The 20,355-nt window shown below is 36.6% G+C and overlaps 1 protein-coding gene across 1 annotated transcript in view; it reads left to right on the top strand.

Moving 5' to 3' along the window:
• The window catches only part of LOC119595438 (bifunctional heparan sulfate N-deacetylase/N-sulfotransferase-like), a 36,639-nt gene extending 18,232 nt beyond the window's left edge, over positions 1-18,407 (top strand). The window contains 16 exon segments of the mRNA XM_037944556.1: positions 894-1,091; positions 1,831-2,083; positions 3,436-3,621; positions 7,316-7,519; positions 7,816-7,942; positions 8,224-8,361; positions 8,552-8,712; positions 8,828-8,956; positions 9,203-9,385; positions 9,603-9,823; positions 14,605-14,731; positions 15,151-15,302; positions 15,611-15,787; positions 16,510-16,576; positions 16,578-16,631; positions 16,990-18,407. Of these exon segments, the coding sequence (XP_037800484.1) occupies positions 894-1,091; positions 1,831-2,083; positions 3,436-3,621; positions 7,316-7,519; positions 7,816-7,942; positions 8,224-8,361; positions 8,552-8,712; positions 8,828-8,956; positions 9,203-9,385; positions 9,603-9,823; positions 14,605-14,731; positions 15,151-15,302; positions 15,611-15,787; positions 16,510-16,576; positions 16,578-16,631; positions 16,990-17,082 (2,470 nt within the window). The 3' untranslated portion in view covers positions 17,083-18,407.
• Positions 18,408-20,355: the final 1,948 nt, after the last annotated feature.

The raw sequence follows: 20,355 nt of genomic DNA, 5'->3' as shown, positions 1-20,355 counted from the left end.
ATATAATATATGCACAATATTATATATGACATCCATGAAGTATTACATACACGTAATCTTGGAATATATGCTTTCATATTGTCATTCTCTTTCACTCGCCAGTATCTTTTGTTCATTAGTAATCAGCTGGGTCACTGTCTCCAAAACCTTCTATTTATGAAAACAAGCGTACTGTTTAAGCTGTCTTCTGTCGTTGTCATTACCTCTTCAGAATTGAGACTGATCTGGTTCCTGATTTAAGAGCGGAAGTGTGGCATGTAACCTCACTATGATTATTTAATAATGATACCATGACTCACTAATCAAGTGCATTGCATTTAATTACTTGAGTCACACTTGTACTTGTGCATGCTGCATTCACTTTCTATTTCTTGTCATTTTAGAGATGCATAATCACTACTTTGGTGTTATAGTACTTGTTTTATTCTGTAAAAACTTCTTGAAGAATTTATGTATGTATATATAATTTCACATTAAATTATCACAATATATTCACACATTGATAATGGTGCACATAATCGCTAAGCACATGAATAAAAAACTGAGGATAAAATATTAAGAACAACTTAAAAAAGAAAAGAAAAAAAGGAATATACATCCTGCTTTCTTGTCTTGCTTGTTAATCCTGTTCTGCACGTTGGGTATCTTTAACTCTCTCTCAAGCCACTCAGGCTAACAACATCTGGGCTTATCTGTCTGCTAGGGGGAAAATGACTAACATCTGACAATGAGTAGAAGTTGCTATCCTATTGTGAACTCTCATTTGGTGCACTGTAGCTTCCTAGAGACTCTTGGTAAAGCAAGGTCACTCTGGGCCTCTCTTTACTGCTATGTACATTAAGCTTCCATGATGTGTAATGACTGACGTAGAGCAGCTCTGTACTGTGTTCCAGCCTGGTGCGTGGGCGGCCTCCTGAGTCGGTCTTCCAGTGTGGCAACCATGGCAACTCCAGTCTCCACCAACACCACCAACCACCCAAGTCTTCAGAGAATCGGCTGCGGGAGGACCCCAAGGTGCTGCTCTTCACCGAGACACAGTACTCTAGGCTGGGGAAAGCCATCACAGAGATACTAGTGGCAAACAGAATTAAGTGAGTTGCAGGATGAAGGTTTTGGTTGAGTCTTCTGTAGTGATGAATTTTAGGCAGGTTTTGAGGTGAATCTCTGCATTGCTGAATTTTCCAAAGGTATTTGTGGGTAGAATTATATTTTTTATAATGGAAGATTACTCCTATATCATTGGTGCTGGGTACATGTGCTGTCTACATTAGTTTTGTTTTGTCAGATTTGTGAATAAGACAGCTTTGCAAGCATTTAGTCACAGAGGAGTTAGTTACAAGGCCTCTGACCTTATTGTTTACCATATTCCTTAAATGTTCATAAGATGTTTACTTCTAATACTTTTATTATTGGTATAATAATAATGATAACTTTTATAATGACATTATTATTATATTACATTACTAATGAAAATATTTTTTTGGCTTTGAAAATTGAAGGAATAGAGTAAACAGATGGGGTCAGGGGGGCCTAGTAATTATCTCTTGTGGGTGGCTAAGCAGTTGTAGAACTATTTAAATAAAATCAGTAAACTAAGTCACATTGAACAGGACCTGTATACATGTCAACCCAGCATCAACAGGTTAATGTAAGGAGTTAATGTTTATCTTACTATTTCACTATTATAGCAGTTTTTCCCAGAAAATATGGAGGTTACATATTCTTTATGTATGTACATATTCGTAATTATACACAATTTTAAGGATTTTTTGCTGTAGATCATAGCTGTTATCAGGTAAAAAGAACCCAAAAGCTATTCTCCTTTCCCAGGTACAAAATGGAGGTCTTTGGTAAATCTCTTCCCGTGCTTACAAACCTTTCGAAGGGCAAGTATGGAACAGTTGTGTTTGAGAACTTCGAGCGGTACCTGCAGATTGACCAGTGGAACCGCGAACTCTTAGACAAATACCTTCGGGACTATAATGTAGGAATAGTTGGCTTCATGCCAACCCACGAAGAAACGCAAGTGGGGGCAAAATTGAGGGGCTTTCCACTCTTCATCCATACCAACATGGCATTGGAGGTGGGTGGAGAAAAGGTTTTGAGAATCAGTACATACTCTCCTTGAGGTTTATTATCAATAATAGTCAATAGCTAGATACTATCATTAACCCAGTACTGCTAGGGATGGCATTTATGTACATGTCATACCCAGTTTAGCAATCACAGTCTGACCCATCTCACTTGTTTATCCTTTTCCTTGAATTTTGGAAATATTTAATATAATTTGGTAGTAGTATTGTTGATAACACTGAAATAATTATAATGTCAGTAATGATAATAACAACATCAATGATAATAGCATTAAAAAAATCCAGAAATTTCAAGAGAGGGAAAAATCAGATGAAGTCATGTAGACTACTAATTGACTTCTTAGTGGCAGAGTACTTGTCAAGCTGTCTGTGTAGCTACTTTTCACAAAACAAAACTACAGTGAACATCACATCTTCCCAGCAATATTGGACTAACCCCTTTGTGCCAGGATGGAATAAATACTATGTCCACTGTGATTTTAGTTTATTGATTGTGTTTACACACAGATGGCTCCACAAGTACATAGTCACCAGTGAGTCTTACTAGTCCTACCTATATTTTAATAATATAATAATTATGATTTCAGTAATAATGATACCAGTTTCTATTTTGATAGCACCAAAAAGGCCAAAAATTATATGAAGGGCAACTGAGCACTTGGGGCAGGGGTGGATACTGTAGACAGAACGTGTACCTGCAACCAATTGTTTAAGAAACATAAAAAAAAAAAAATGGAGACCCATTGGTGCTGGGTTTATGCACCAACCGTTGTAGTTTTATTTTATTCATTTTGCTTACACATAGATGGCTTCACAAGTACTTTAGTCACCAAGCAGTCAGTTACTTGGCCTACCTGATTTTTTTTTTGTAAATGTTTTTAGATAAACTACTTATTTGACATAATTTTTGAGTAGTGATTTTTCCCCCTTCTAATTTGCTTAGCAATTGCTTAGTCTACAGAATGGTGGTGATTGTGTTAATTTTCATCAGTTATGTCTCAGAGCATTAAGTCTTTTCTTTTTTTTTTCTTTTTATCATGCATTGTCATTGTCATATATACAAGAATTCACTTGTGGAAATTCCTTATTCCATACCATTATAATATAAATCAGAATAGGCATAAATTTGACTGAATAGTTAAAAGAACCAGTAGAGATATCTTGCTCTGATAACTTATTCATTCGCAAGCAGACCAGAGCAATAAGTGTAAAGTCATGGATTGGATTAAATATAATTAGATGTGAGTTCTATAATGGCTTCATATTATTCAGTACAGCATGAAATGTGTAGGAGAAAGACAAATTGCCTTTAATGAGGAAAAATCTTGCTTTACAACAACAGAATGCAAGCCTCAACAGTGACAACCCAGTTCTGAGACTCACCCGAGCAGGAGGGAATGTCTCGGGGAACCTGCCGGGGACGGACTGGACTGTCTTTGTGTCTGATGACCCCAACTACATGCCTCTAGAGTGGGCATGTTCAAGTGTACCTCATTTTGCCCAAGAAAAGCTTGTCTCTGCTGTGTTGGTGAGTGACATTACAAAGCTTGTAAAATCTAGGAATCCATTAAATCCTTATCTAGCCTTTATTAACCCCTATGATCCGGGTGACGTGACTATCACGCATGAAAAAATTTAATTTGAGGGGCAGGTGAAGTGAACATGCTGCCATAGGAAAGTCTGGCAGTGGGCTGAGTGAAGTGAACTTGATGTCATCAGTGTTTCGGCTGAAGGCCAGGCTGATGGTGCATAAATCTCTTGGAGGGTGATTCGGCTCAGTTGGCATTTAGAAAGGGGTTTTGCATTAGTCCCATCGATAAATGAGTGTGGACTGTAATGTCTGTGAGCCATGACTGGAATAGCATTGGTTCCATGGACGACACCATTTCCATGCTCAACAACCTATTCCGGGCCACCGTGAGTGGTGGTGCTGGTTGAATTACAGAAAATTGTATATTAAAAAAAGGAGGGTGGGGGGGCAATAACAAAATGTTAAATATTTATATTTTTCTTGCACTTAGTTATAGATTATGTAGAGAGATGATATAGAATCAGTGCAAAATAAAAGCAGTCTCTTACCAACTGGATAATGCAGATTAAAGGACAAATGTGGATGTCGGAAAATGGCAAAAAATAAAGTTTATGCATAAATAGAGAAAATAACATTACAAGGCGGAGGCATAGAGTCTTGCCTACATGCCACACACCAGGCAAAGTAGCCACTCATAAAAGCCTATTGTCTGGATTTTGGGCCATGTGACTGCCATGAAGCAGCTTGAGCCAAGGGTCTAATTGTTCCCCAGCACTGACACCATCCCTCCAATACATTCACACTGTACTATACTCTCATAATTTTCAGTGCTTTTATATATCTATATGTATTGTCAATTATGTTCTATAAACAAGCCTCAACTATATATCTTTTGTAATCTTAGTAATGTTCATAATTCTAATTAACCCTTTCCCGACGGGTAGTATTCATAGTGGCCCGGGCCTCGCTGCCGGGGGCTTATATCGTCGCCCTAGCATGCGCGACCACTCATGCCAAATACAAGCATCCCATGCCGTTTCTTCATAATACTACGAGCATATGTTGTATTTTCACTTTTCATTATTTTCTAGTCTCCACTTGCCATATTTCCTGATAAATCGAGACTGAAGGGTATTTTTGTTGTTATATAGACTCCATAGTTGATCATTATTCAGTCTATAGTCTGAATAAAATAAGCAGTGTGTGGCATCATGGAGTTGAAATTGTCGGTTTGTTGTTTTTTTGCATAGTAAAAATGAGAAAGTGTTAAAAACAACTTAACCCATAATTGACGGGTAGCATTCATAGAGGCCGGGGCCTCGCTGCCGGGGGCTTATATCGTCGCCCGAGCATGCGCGACCACTCATGCCAAATACCAGCATCCCATGCCGTTTCTTCGTAATACTACGAAGATATGTTGTATTTTTAATTTTCATTATTTTTTACAGTCTCTACTTGCCAAACTTCCTGATAAATCGAGACTGAAGGGTATTTTTGTTGTTATATAGACTCCATAGTTGATCATTATTCGGTCTATAGTCCGAATAAAATAAGCAGTGTGTGGCATCATGGAGTTGAAATTGTCAGTTTGTTGCATTTTTTTTGTTTATTGCATGGTAAAAATGAGAAAGTGTTAGAACTGACTTAATCACACTTTCACTGGCAAAAAAATAATCTTTTGCCGTGATTGTAACAAAAAAAAACTCATGGCATGTCCATGCATACTCTATGGCATGTGCGTACGTGCCCCCGGCAGATGGTCCCGACATGTCATGGCATGTATGTACATGCCACCCGTCGGCAATGGGTTAATCACACTTTCAGTGGCAGAAAAATAATCTTTTGCCGTGATTGTAACAAAAAAAACTCATGGCATGTCCATACATACACCATGGCATGTACGTACATGCCCCTGGCAGATAGTCCCGCCATGCCATGGCATGTGCGTACAACCCACCCGTCGGCAAAGGTTTAAGGTTATTGTGAAGTTGTTGTGGCTTGTCTATACCTTGATACACATTTTGTCTCAAGTTACTCTGATCTTTTGCATATGTCAGTGTCTGTGCCTTTTCCTTGTTCTCACACTAATTCTCTCATACTCACATGTGCACATCCATGCACCCCCCCCACACACACACATATACAGAACAAGGGTGAAAGTATAAAAGATTTATATGATAGAATCTGTTAATATGTAGGAAGCTACTTCACAAGCATTTGTTGTTGCTATAAATATCTGTAAATAATTACAGTAATATAAGTGGCACTACATATGACATGTTACCTTTAAATTTTGTTTTGCATTACTCTGAGAAACCATCAGTGCATGTAGAACACATTGATTAGAATAACAATATCAAGGCCATGTTTTTGTTTTGGTGATGCCACATTATCTGGTTCCAGAGCTTGCTTATAGTTTGGAACCTTAGAGCAAGCAGGTAAAGCATTTTGTGACTCATTTGTGACTGGTGAGAGTGATCTAACTTATCATTTTTAAATGAAACTATGAACAAATTTCAAGAACTGGTATTCCAGATAATTTCTTTGCACTTAAACTTACATCAGAGAATATTTGTTCTAATTCATAAGCATGTACATTCTAGAAGGTTTGCATATACAGCACAATGTATACTTCAGTTTTCTGAGTGTCCTATCGGTACTTTAACTACCTTAGCTACTTAAGTACAAATACATGAGCATGTTTACATGTTTTTTAAAGATTAAGTGAAATGGCCTTTATAAGTAGAGAAATAAATCAGATGTCTAAACTGTCTGGGTGAGTTCTTTTTCTTTTCATATTATGAATGTTATATTTTTCTCTGAGCTGCACTATTTTGGAAAGTTTTTGAACTGCCATCTTACAGTCATGCTCAGGTGGTGCATTGTGGACAGGCAGGACACAAACAGATCTTTTAGCTTTTACATTCTTGAAGCAGAGGGAGTTTAATGGAAATAAACATTTAACAATAATAAGCAAAATTTAATAGAACGTAGTCCATTGTTGTGAGAGCACTATATATCATATTTATCCAACATAGATGATTCTTAACCCACTCATACCAGATGATGTCGAATCACGTCATGTTGAAGGAGCCAAAGCTGTGTGAAAAACACTCAATTCACGCATGGTCCAGCCTGTTCAGTTGTTCACTTGTTTGGCTCCAAACAATGGTCACTGTGAAGATACAGCTTCTCAAAAGTAGGCTTAGGCTATTTTTAGCAAAAAAAAAAAATCATGTATACCCCAGTAAATAGTGTAGAGAGTGAGGTAAATATTCATTTCCTGCACTTCTGATTTCAACTGAGGACCTTACATGAAGCCCAGCACCTGGCGAGGTATTGTATGGAGATATCCTGTTATGGCTCCAATAAGCTCTTTTTCCATCACCAATACATCTCAACCTGGGGTACATTTTTTTTTACATATATGTAGAAACTTACACCTAAGCTACAATTCAAGCTACGTTCCAAGTAGTCAACCAATGGCTCTTTTTTCTTTTTTATCTTCTTTTCTCCCACGCCCTTATCTGCACAAATGAAATGAAACTGAAATATTGGAAACCACTGATATGGAATTTTCTCCCACACTGAAATTATTTTAGATGAATAGGCACAATTTCTCCAGGGTATAGCATATGATATTTAAACTGTCAGCAATCTCAGTGTGATTTATTGAATTGATCTTTTGCAGGACAAGGGGGCAGTAGATGGGATTCAGCGTGTGGTGTTTGGGGGAGGCTTGGAGTTCTGGCTACACCGGCTGCTATTTCTTGATGCTATATCCTACCTCAGTATGGGCCGCCTCTCAGTTTCCCTCGACCGCTACATGCTGGTAGACATAGATGATATATTCGTTGCTCGGAAAGGTATCCGAATGACGGCAGATGATGTCACAGTGAGTATTTTGCCTGAGCAGTGTTTTCAGGTTTCAGTGAAATTCAAAGTATACAGTTAGTGTACAAGAGGAAGTATACAAATTGTGAAAAAGTATGTATTAGTGTCATGTTGAATAGCTCAAAAATTTTCATATTTTCATTGTTAACATATGAAGCACTTCATTTCAAAAGCAAGGTTTGAAAAGAATTGTGGAATGTGCTTCTTCTGAACACAGTAATCAAAAGTCATATATAGCACTTAGTAGTTGACAAAAGTGAAAGAAACTTTAAAGAAAATTTAATTGGAATATCCTAGGCATTGCTAGAATCTCAGAAGCGACTGCAGGAGATGGTGCCTGGCTGGAAGTTCAACCTTGGTTTTAGTGGGAAATACTACCAGCATGGTTACCCTGAAGAGAATATGGGAGATAGAAAACTCTTAGGTGAGTCCTTTGCATGTTGTGATATGGACAGTCATTAAGCTGAGATTTAGATTTATGATGTCCATTTGTATTTTGTTTTTGTATTGGACATGGTGCAGCTATATATATACTTGATGAAGAATGGTCTTAACCTTAGGCAGATATATTTGTGATGAAATATCCATCATATGTACCAAATCTAATAATTCTTTTTTGCTTATTATATTATTTTTGCTTGTGTGGGTGGAAAAACTACTTGTACACGTAGGCATGTATTGATCTCAGATTGTTTCTAATTACAGAACATGTGGATGATTTTTGGTGGTTTGGACACATGTGGGGACACACTCAGCCTCACAAACTTACTCCAGCTGGCCTTGAAGCTCAGATGCAGCGTAACAAGCAGTTTGCAATTGATCATGGCATTCCCACAGATTCAGGTAGGAGTGACAGAGTAGTAACTTGATAGCAGTCTGTTTTGTTATGGTCTGATATGTGATTTTGATTCAGAGATGTTGGCTTGGAAATGACAAGAAAATAGTGGTATACTGTCTTTGTTGACTTTGACTTCCCTATATTATAGTATAAATGTAATTTTATGGGTATGATAATGTTCCTTCTTCTGTGTAGGTTATAGTGTGGCTCCACATCACTCTGGTGTTTACCCAGTGCACGAGCCACTTTATGATGCCTGGAAGAAAGTGTGGAATGTAAGAGTCACTTCTTCAGAAGAGTATCCTCATCTCTATCCAGCCAGACTTCGCAGAGGTTTCATACACCGAAATATAATGGTACAATCAGAAGAAGCAGACATTATACAGTGTGTTAGATGGCATCTTGTAAGACAAGGATAGCAACAGCCTTTGGTTCATTATATCTTACCTGGTTTCCCTTTCTGTCTTGTAGGTGCTACCAAGGCAGACGTGTGGATTATTTACACACACTATCTTCATTAACAAGTACCCAGGAGGGAGATCAATGTTAGATAGGAGTATCCATGGAGGAGAGCTTTTTCAGTCTATTGTGTTTAACCCAGTAAGTGTGATTTCCACCATTCCAAACTTTGGTGAGTTTATATCCGTAGAATTTTTTAAACTACTTGATTAGGAAAACAATTAATTTTCCCAATAAGTTTTAGTACTTCAGGATTCATTCAGATCTTTAGAAATTTCATATTTCAAACAAGTGAGAAGTGCATAGAGAGACCATTTTAGCACAAAATATATAAAAATATTAGCCTCGAGCAGTTTACAACTAACATGCTGTTTTTCCTCACCAAAGATCAGTATCTTCATGACACACCTCAGCAACTATGGCAATGACCGCTTGGCTCTCTACACCTTTGAGTCTGTTATCAAATTCATCAAATGCTGGACAAACCTGAACCTCCAGACTGTGCCACCTCTGCAGCTTGGCGAGAAGTACTTCCATCTTTATCCTGAGGAAAAAGATCCAATTTGGGGGGTGAGTGTGGATGGCATCAACTGTATATTTTAGGGATTTATAATGATTCATAAGAAAAGGAGATTTTGTATTAGAGAAGTGAACTAATTTTAATTAAATACTGGTCGTGGTTAGATAGATTTTTCTTATCTTTTTTCTAAGGAATTGTTTTTGCTATTTTTCCTGTATTTCCCAAAATATAAATTTGATTATACTAATGACAAGCTCCTATTCCAAGGATCCCTGCGCTGACCGCCGTCACATGGAGATTTGGTCCAAGAACAAAACATGTGAGCAGTTGCCCAAGTTTTTGGTGATAGGCCCACAGAAAACAGGCACCACTGCTCTGTATACCTTCCTGACCATGCACCCAGCCATTGTTGCTAATTACCCATCCCCAGAGACCTTTGAGGAGATACAGTTCTTCAATGGCAAGAACTATTACAAGGGTATTGATTGGTAAGTACCCCTAAGGAGTTGATGGCTGTGAGTTTTGTTTTCCAGAGTTGGAAAAGAAAATCTGATGAAAAGGGAATGATTTAAGAAAAGGAAAACTAGAATTTTTCATTTTTTTTAATGGTGATTTCATCTCCTGTCTGATAGCAGAAGTCTCTATTGATATAACAATTTTAAAACCATTGTCTTAATATGCAATATATATTGTGGCCCAAAATATTAGCATTAGGCTTACTTGAGCAGCTACTCTGACGGGTGTGTGGCATGTAAGAAAAGCTGTAAGCTTCTCTTTTTCTGCCATTTTTCAGTATTTGCATTTGTCATTTGATCTTTATCCAGGTGGCAATTGACTGTTTTACTTGCACAGACTTCATATTATCTCTCTAGGTGGTCCATAACTCAGTGCAGTAATAATAGAATAAAAAAAAATTATTTGTCTTTTTAATTTCAACTCAATTTTCTGTAATTCAACCTGGACTGCAGTCACTGTAGGCAGGTATAGGATCCAGAGCATGGATGGTACATTCCACACTCGTTTAATAATGGAATAGTGCAAAAGCCCCTTCCTAAATGCCCGGAGTCTAATGACCCTTCAAGAACTTTGTGTGCACTTGTGGCGAGTCATTCCTGTTACCTTCAAATGAAATTCGCATGATGGCAAATTTGCGTCATCCTGGCCCGCGTCCAAATTTTTCCATGATGGTATGTTGATGTCACCTACCCCGTAAGCTAAATTTTTTCATGAAATGGATCATAGAGGTTATGCGATACACTTTATTCATTTTATCTTCATAAGAATTAATCAATATTCTTTTAACCCAGTCGGTACGGATGGCAAGAATACATGCCATGCCCACAATAATATAAGTTCATCTATAGTATTTTGACATAGATGGCTCTACAATTGCTTGGTCACCTTAGTCACAATTTAATAATCATAATATCAATAAGAATAACAGTATCGATACAAATGGTACTAGATTTTCCCATGATTTCAAGGAATGGGGAAATCAGGAGCCATCACTAGGGCCTACTGATAAACTCCTTGAAAGAGACTTCGGTTTAAATGTCCATATGGATAACTTAGCTAATATGAAAGCAAAATATTGTGCACAGGCATTTGATTTACCTTACCACATTGATCAAGAAGCTCAACAAATGGTAGGAGAGCATAGTTTGTGGTAAGGGGAAGGAGATCAATAAATATTTTATAGAAAGAAGACAAAGAAAATATGAATGACAACTATTGCGGTGGACGGGCAAGAGTGCCTGTTTTCATAGAAAGCAGAAGTTACAATTGCTGAAAACAGGAACTGAAAGCATGGCAACTTGCCATGAGTATAGGAAAGAAAAAACAAGCTGAAGGTGTTACCCTGTCATTTCTAGAAGGAAGCAAGGTGAGGGCAAGACTTTTGAATATGTGAACATTGAAGAGTTAGTAAACGATGATGGAGTGAATGTTTTGCTTCAACACATGGACAAGTGAAGGTGAGATACCAGCTGCATTCGAGGCATGGACAAAGTTTGATAATTATAAAAAAGAAAAGGAAATATATTCAGAAGTACATTTTGGGCTTTGGCAATAGAAGTGCAGTTTTGGGCAAGTATAAAATATTTTAGAATTCAAGCTAGTGGACAAATGCAGGGATAGAAGTTAAAGACAGACAGTATTGATACTGTAAACTTAGTGATCCAGATAAGATATTTGATTTCATGCAGCAAGCCCTTACAATTTTTTTAGAAGTCAAGAAGTACTGTCATTGGTTGCAGTGTCAGGGAGTAGTGAAGTGAAACTCCTGTCAATGTTTAACACACAGAAGGTGAATGTTGTAACTCTGGGAAGAGGATGTGGCAGATTTAGAGGCAGAGGAAGAGAAAATGTGACAAATAGAACTGAGAAAAATGGACATAGAAACTCAATAAACAAATATGGAAATGTTAGAAAGTGTTATGTATAGATCAGAGTACCATCTGTCTCCAGTATGTCCAAGAAATGTGTATGTAAATAGTGTAAGTGAGGAATTACAACAAGAGGAAGAGTTGTATATGTATGTATACTGTTGTTGTCCTGGAATGATGTTAGTGTTAATGACAAGAGTCTATAGATTATGCTATCCTGGACAGCACGTAGTTCTCCTGTGTGTAGTATTGATTGCTTGAAATCGTACATACTAACTTTATCAGAAGAAGAGAAATTGACAATAGAGGAGAAGGAAAATGAAACTGCATTTAAATTTGGCAACAGTAATATGTTTATGTCAACAAAAAAGGTTAAGTCCAATGAACATTATAGGCATCAGACCAAATATAATAGCTGATGTGGTGAATTGTTCTAATCCGCTTCTGTTCAGTAAGAAAGCAATGAAGAGAGCACATACGAGACTGAATTTGAAAAGCAAAACAAGAAGAATTGACAAGCTGGAAAAGTTTTGGTGAGGAAGTTCTAGTGATAGAAAATGAAAATGGTGATAAGAGAAAGAAAATAAAAGCAATGCAGTTTGCCAGAGGCTTTGAGGAAAAGGAGAATATTTAGTCAGATTCTTCTACTGTTAGCAAGGAAATGTTGAGGTCTTTTGTTGCAACACGTTCTTCAAAAAAGTGAGCAGTGAATTCTATTGTCATTAAGGCTGCATTCCAACAGAGTTAAAGGTTTCAGTGTGAAGTTTATTCCCCCGTATTGAAGCAGATTGTGATTATAGTGTGGTATGGAAACTGGAAAAATGTGTATGGTCTTGATGATGCAGCTAGAAAGTGGTATCTCTTAGTAAATACTTTCCTGTTGAAGATGGGATGTAATGAGGTGAAAACTGACCCTGTTGCATTCTGTTGGTATCATGAATGAGAATTATGTGGCATACTTGTAATACATGATGATATCTTGTGGGGAGGGACAGAAAGATTTGGAAATGCGATCATTGCCCAAATCAGAAATAATTTTCAGGTTAGGGAGCAAAGTAATACTACTTTCAGATATATTGGATTAGATATTGTGCAGAATGAACAAGATGTCACTCAGAAAGAGTACTGCAAATCCTAAGCATCCATAAATATAAGTGCTGTGAGAGGACCAAATAAGAATATGGAGCATAATGTTGAAGAAAAGGGAAGATTTAGGAGTATAGTTGGTCAACTAGAATGGCTATGTAGTAATTCAAGACCTGACTTAACATATGTGTATTGAAACTTAGCTGTAAAGTAAATAATCTCAAAATAGAAGATCTGATTGAGGCAAACAAGTATCTAAGGATAATGTGTGCTTTTGTGAGCTCAGTGTATTTTCCAGGTCTTGGTGATGTTTGTAAGTATAAGTTGATTGTATACATTGATGCTTTCTATGCCAATCTCCCTGATGTATTTAGTAGCACTTGGGGTTTGTGATTTTTCTGGTGGGTGAAAATGACAACAGTTGTCCTTTGTATTGGGAGGCAAAGAAAATAAAAAGAGCTGTGAAAAGCACACTTGCTGCAGAAACACTAACAGCTGCTGAGACGGTGAATATTATCTATTATCTCGGAAATATGTTGTCTCGGATATTATATGATGAAGACAAAAAATTACCTGTGGAACTTTGTGTAGATATCCATTCACTTTGTGATGCTAATGTATACTCAGTGAAAAATGTTTCAGAAACGAGGTTGAGAATTGACATAGCTGTTCTCAAAGAGATGGTTCAAAGTGGGAAGTTAAAGATATTTTGGGTGGATTCTAAAGCACAGTTAGTAGTTTTGATGACAAAGAAGGGAATAAACTTCTTGAAAATATCTAGTGGATTTTTGAGTGGTTTTAATTTTGAAAAAAAAAAAAAAAAAAAAAAAAGTTTTTTGCATCCTTACAATGTATAATATTGTTTTGTAATTGAAAGCATATCCTTTTGAAGAGAATATTGACTTCTTTGAAAGTTATTTTGATAAATATACCTATGTTTTTGCATTCATATAGTGTGCTGTATTATGTTGTAACTTTGAAAACATTTACTTTTTTTTTTTTAAGAGAAGGAGTATGTTAACCCAATTAGCTGTACAAGTGCTTAGTCACCAAGGAGTTAGTTATTAGTCAGACCTATCTCACCTGTTTACCCTTTTCCTTGATTTTGATAAGAATATGACAATGTCAATGTTAATAGTATTAGAAAGAAAACACATTTTCCCACAAATTCCAGGAATCAGGAAATCAGGCACGGTCACTAGAACCAAGTGATAGACTCCTTAGTGGCTGAGCACATGTGGAACCATCTGTATGTAACAAAACTCACATACACCTGCAGACATTGGTTAATTATGTTTAATTATGATGGTCCGCTTCTCAAGCATCGCTTCTTGACTAGTTTGTTTTGCTGAGGGGTGCGGAAAGGAACTTCAGTCTGAATGTACATAAAATATTGTATATATTTGATTTTTCTTACCACATGATTTGATTTTTCTTACCATAAGCTCAACAGTCTCATTATAGAAAAAATTGGCTGAGAGACAGGTGATGGGAATATCTTGTTAAGAGAAATTTTTGTCGAGTGTGGTGATGGGGACGTCTTGCCACAGAGTGCTTGAGTGAGATGACTCAGTGAGCATTTGGGAAGAGGCTCATTTGTGAGCCATACATCCAGGAGAGTCACTACTCAGATTTTGGTCCACCCTCGAGTTAGAAGGCACCATACATATTTCTGTATTTAGGGTAAAAATTATTTTATATTCATATAAAAGAAACTTCCAAAGCATGAAGAGGAACTTTATAGTATTTTGGAACTTTGACTGTCTGTAAAATTCCTGCATATATAAATGTTCTTACAGGTATATGCAGTTCTTCCCCATCCCCAAGAACTCCTCTGGCAAATATCTGTTTGAGAAAAGTGCCACATACTTTGAGGGAGAAGTGGTGCCTAAGAGAGTCAAGTCTCTGCTTCCCAGTGCTAAATTGGTAAGGATTTTTTTCTTTATGAGTATGTATTGTTTATTCATTTATTTTTTAAAGTTGTTAGTATTCTTAGAAATACAGATTTAGATGTCAACTAGTGTAATAAATGAGAGGAAAGCTTTATTTATGTCTGTCTTTTTTAGTAGGATCAATCAAGCTGCTTATAGTTCATACTAAGCTTGCTTATGATAGGGCAATGGCATATCAATTTACATAACATACTCATTAATTTAAAACTTGTTAATAGTAACTACAGTAAATGATTATCCAAGTGTAGCTAGTCACGATGCCTATAGCCGTACCTGGTGTGAAGAGTCAGTTTGTTGTGACAGCTATAGGCGTGGCCTCAATTTCTGACTTTTTATTCTTATATTTCCTACACCAAGATGTAATTTCTGACATTTTACCCTTAAATCCACCAGGTTGCAATCATTATACCCCCAGGACGGCGTGCATATTCCTGGTATCATCATATGCGGGCCCATAATGACCCCACAGCACTTCAATACTCTTTTTACCAAGTTATCACAGCAACAGACTCCTCTCCTCGTCAACTCAGGGACCTCCGTAACAAGTAAGTGGCTTGTTTTTGGCAGAGTGAGTGTTGGATGACTCTTGATCTGGAGAGAACCTTTCCTTTATGGTTGAATTATTGTCATATTTTAATTTGTATGTGGAATCTATTTGATTTTTGTATTATTGTTATTTGTTATATATTTTTTTAAACATTTGTAGATTTTTTACTGAATGTAGTAAGATTGTTCTCTCCCAGATTTATCAAATAATTCTAGGAATAGGTCAGATAAAATTAAAACCTAGCTTGCTAAAGGGTATTTTTATGTTTGCTGTGAATGAACAAAACATCTTCCTCTTGCCTTGCAGATGTTTAAACCCAGGCATGTATGCCAAGCATATTGAGAGGTGGCTGGACTACTTCCCAGCCTCACAGTTAATCATAATTGATGGAGAAGAGCTCAGAAATGACCCTGTATATATTATGAATGACTTGCAGAAGTTCCTGGAGATAGAGCCATTTTATAATTACACTGAACATTTACGGTAAGTCACATACATGCTGTTGTAATAAATGTTGCAGTTGATCTCTTAATTTTTTAATCACCAATTATTCTGGATTGAAATCCAAAGAATAAAGATTTGATATTAACCCATTGCCGACGGGTGGCATGTACGTACATGCCATGGCATGGCGGGACCATCTGCCGGGGGCACGTACGCACATGCCATGAGTTTTTTTTTGTTACAATCACGGCAAAAGATTATTTTTTTGCCAGTGAAAGTGTGATTAAGTCGGTTCTAACACTTTCTCATTTTTACCATGCAACAAACAAAAAAAATGCAACAAACCGACAATTTCAACTCCATGATGCCACACACTGCTTATTTTATTCGGACTATAGACCGAATAATGATCAACTATGGAGTCTATATAACAACAAAAATACCCTTCAGTCTCGATTTATCAGGAAGTTTGGCAAGTAGAGACTGTAAAAAATAATGAAAATTGAAAATACAACAAATCTTCGTAGTATTACGAAGAAACGGCATGGGATGCTGGTATTTGGCATGAGTGGTCGCGCATGCTCGGGCAACGATATAAGCCCCCGGCAGCGAGGCCCGGGCCACTATGAATGCTACCCGTCAATTATGGGTTAATGTATTTTAGGTTATAAAATTACAATGACATTATCTGTGTGCAAGTGATCTTGGTTCTGTGTCACAGAAATTGGTGCACTTAAACTAAATGCAAGTTTTTAATACAGGTATGACAAGCGGAAAGGGTTTTACTGCCAGGTAATTGAGGAAGACAAGACCAAGTGCCTGGGACGTGGGAAAGGGAAGAGTTTATCCCCCCATGAATGAATCGGAGTCCAAGATTTTAAAGGTTTGACTTCCATATTGTTATTTTTATAATATTTTTTCACTTCCCCCCCACCCTATTATGTTTTTGTTCCATTTATATCTTTCCTTTTTCATATTTTTAAAAATTGTTTCTCTTTCATGCACAAATACAATAGTTTTGGTATTTGGACTAGCCTTCCATTGATGAGATATTTGTTACAACTACACTAACTGTATTTTCATTCACTTGTAATATTTTTATAGTTTTTTCTCTTGCAAAGATGTAGGTTTCATAATGTGAATGAATATCCACTTACTGCAAATCAGTTACGAAATTCCTTACCCTTCTTCAAGAGGAACCATGATTTAAATTAAACACACCTTCATTCCCTTCTTTTAAGGACTTCTACCAGAGTTACAACGTTGCTTTGGAGAAGCTCGTCACAAGACTGGACTACCCTGTGCCTGGCTGGCTAGAGGATGACCTGCAGTAATCCAAGGAGTCACCAGGGCCAGTAAAATGCCGGACTCACACTTTAAGGAGCTGCATTGTCTGTACTTTACTGTCTGCGTTTTTTTTTTTTTTTTCATTCTTTCTTTCTGTCCTTCTCCATGCTGTGTGTTGGTGCTCCAGCTAAGTGTTCCAAGCCAATAGAGGTGATATGAATGTACAAGAATTATCTGTTGTTGTATTGTTTTATGTTGTTGACATGTTTTTCATTATTATTATTATTATTATCATTATCATTATTTTCATCATCATTATTATTATTATTATTATTATTATTATTATAATCATTATTGTCATTATTTTTTATATTATTGCTTCATATGTTACTTAAATAAGTTTCAGAGAAAATTCCTATACGAAAGACATTGGAAAGAAAAAAAGCTCAAATATTTTTTACTTGTGCAATTCAATCTTCCCCCTTCCTTAGCACTGACAAAGAGAGATGATACAAATGATATCATTAGTCTGCAGATTTTATTTGAATATTCATGACAGTTCTCACAGGTTGCTTGCGTATAGGTATGTGATTCATTCATCTTTGTCAATGTTATTGATAATTTTGATATTGTTTATAGTTTTTGTTGTCATACTTAAATTCAGGTAGTTTATGTAGACCTTTGTATTAAGCCACACCGTGTTTATGTATTGCTAAAAAATGATAAGAAGAAAAAAAGGAAAAGGTAAAAAGATTTTAGTCTTCTACAATGAAATGTGTGTATTTCCAACTAGGTGAGGGGGAAGCTCGAAATCTTTTCATCAGAAATACATTTAAAATGATAATCCATTTTTAACACAAATAGAACTAGTCAAGATAGTTCCACTGCTCTGTACAAAATTGAGGGGAAGAAAATTCAATCCAGTTGCAGCTTTTGGTTAGAATTGTGCGAGTGGGAAATTTGTCTAGACTTGCTGCATCGAAAGTAGCGGGAGAACGGAAGAACTTTCGGTGAAGTGAAAGGGTTTTTGTCTGGACTTTTTCTTCCGAAGTATTCTTGCGGGAAAGTATTGTTTTTTTTTTTTTCTTTCTTTCTTTCTTCTTTCTTTCTTTCTTTAACTTAGTTTTTCCTTCATCATCTTTCTTTTTCTTCTTCTTTTTCTAAATTTACTTTCCTCTTTCTCTCTTGTCTGCTTCCTCTCTTCCTTCTTTATCGAATTTCTTGCAGGTGTTTTTTCTTTTGTGTTTATTTCTTTAAATGATTATTAATGACACTTTTTCCATAGCTGACTCTATATCTATGTATCTAATGTACTTTCATACCGATAATTAGTTCCTGGTGTAAAAAAAAAAAAAAAAAAAAAAAAAAAAAATTATTGCATTTTTAGTGTTATTTTATGGTGACTTATTTGGGTAACTGGTGTTTAGTTATCCTGAGAAAAGTTCCCGTTCTGGTCAGGGAACAAAGGGGCTCAAGGAATGGTGGTTGTTTACAGCTAGTTTGAGGTGTTCAGAATAAATGAATAAGTATAAGAATGGATAAATAAGAAAAACAAAAACACACACATGCACGCTCACACTCGCATTCACACTCGCTCACTTACTTACTTACTTACATGCACACTCCCATGCTCACACGCACACATCCACATGCACACATGCACACACACACATGTACACACACACACACACATATGTTTATTTATTTATTCATTCATTTACTTATTACACAACTCATGGATGAGATAAAATAAGTATATACATATATGTAAAAGTGTCAGTATGATTTACACATTGAAGACTAGGGTGCAGCATCCTAATAAGTTATCATGAGCATTTTTTTCTTCTTCATATTGAAGATACAAAGAATGATATATATATAAGTATATATATACATATATATATCTATATTTTAATTATAGATTAAAGAGGTTTATGATCTGCAATAGATTTTATCAACATTGTTTTTCTTTTTAATCCGAACATGGAAGGATGATGCATTTTGAACATCATGCCAGAATTTGAGGGTAATGGTTTACACATGAATACAATTTGAAGAGAAGAGAGTGAATGAATATTCTTTATTATTGAACCCATGGCAGTTTTAATTTTTTCTCCCCCCCCCCTCTCCCTTAGATTACAGTATTAGTGCCAGGATCTTGCCATGTTCCTTTCCTAAAGAATGTTACCAAAAGTGCATTGTTGGAAAGCAGTACCAAGAGAGGGGAAGTTGCCTTAGTTTGAATTGGTAGTTTTACTTGGCTCTTCCACTGTTCAGAGTAAGTGTCGGACTTGATGGGAGATTGTTGTTATTACTTCTGGCAAGTGATGGATAAAAATTTAATTTATATATCTATATTTGTATATGTACAAATATGTACAGTATATACACAGATACACACAGATACACACATACACACAGATACACACATACAACAGATACACACACACACACAGATACACACACACACACACACAGCTATACACACACACCAACAACCACCCACACACACACACACACAGATACACACACACACACACACACACACACAACAATACACACACACACACCACACCACACAACACACACACACACACCCCACACACCACTACACCACACACAACACCAACACACACAAGATACCACAACACACAACACACACACACACAGATAACACACACACACACAGATACACCCCCACACACACACACAAAACACACACACACACACACGACACACACACACACACACCCAGATACACACAGATACACACACACACAGACACACACACACACCAACACACAACACACACACACACACACACACACACACACACACACACACACACACACACACACACACACACACACACACACACACACACACACACACACACACACACACACACACACACACAGAAATAACAATTTTAAGTATCTAATAAAGTTATAATTGACAGCAAATCAAAAGTTTTGTTTCTCTTAACTTCAGATGCTGAAGAAGTGGTCATATTTCAAACTGGCATACTTGCCAAATTTGTCAGCTGTAGGCATTAATTGCCATAATTTGCTGTCTCTTGGAGGACACTTTATGGCATTCTAAAGGAATTGTGAAAACTGTTTGTATACACAGAGAGAGAGAGTGAGGGTGTCAGAGTTAATATATTTATCTAGGATAAAAAAAATGGAGCTTAATGTGAAAATTTTGCCGCTCCAGTTAGTCCACTTGGAAATTCTTGAAATTACATTATTGATAGTAAGACATATATTTGAAACAATATTCCAAGATTGGCAGCTAGAAATTAAATTATCTGAGATATC

This window comes from Penaeus monodon, chromosome 36, assembly GCF_015228065.2.
Source record: "Penaeus monodon isolate SGIC_2016 chromosome 36, NSTDA_Pmon_1, whole genome shotgun sequence".
NCBI lineage: Eukaryota > Metazoa > Arthropoda > Malacostraca > Decapoda > Penaeidae > Penaeus > Penaeus monodon.
This window is presented reverse-complemented; position numbering and strand designations above follow the sequence as displayed.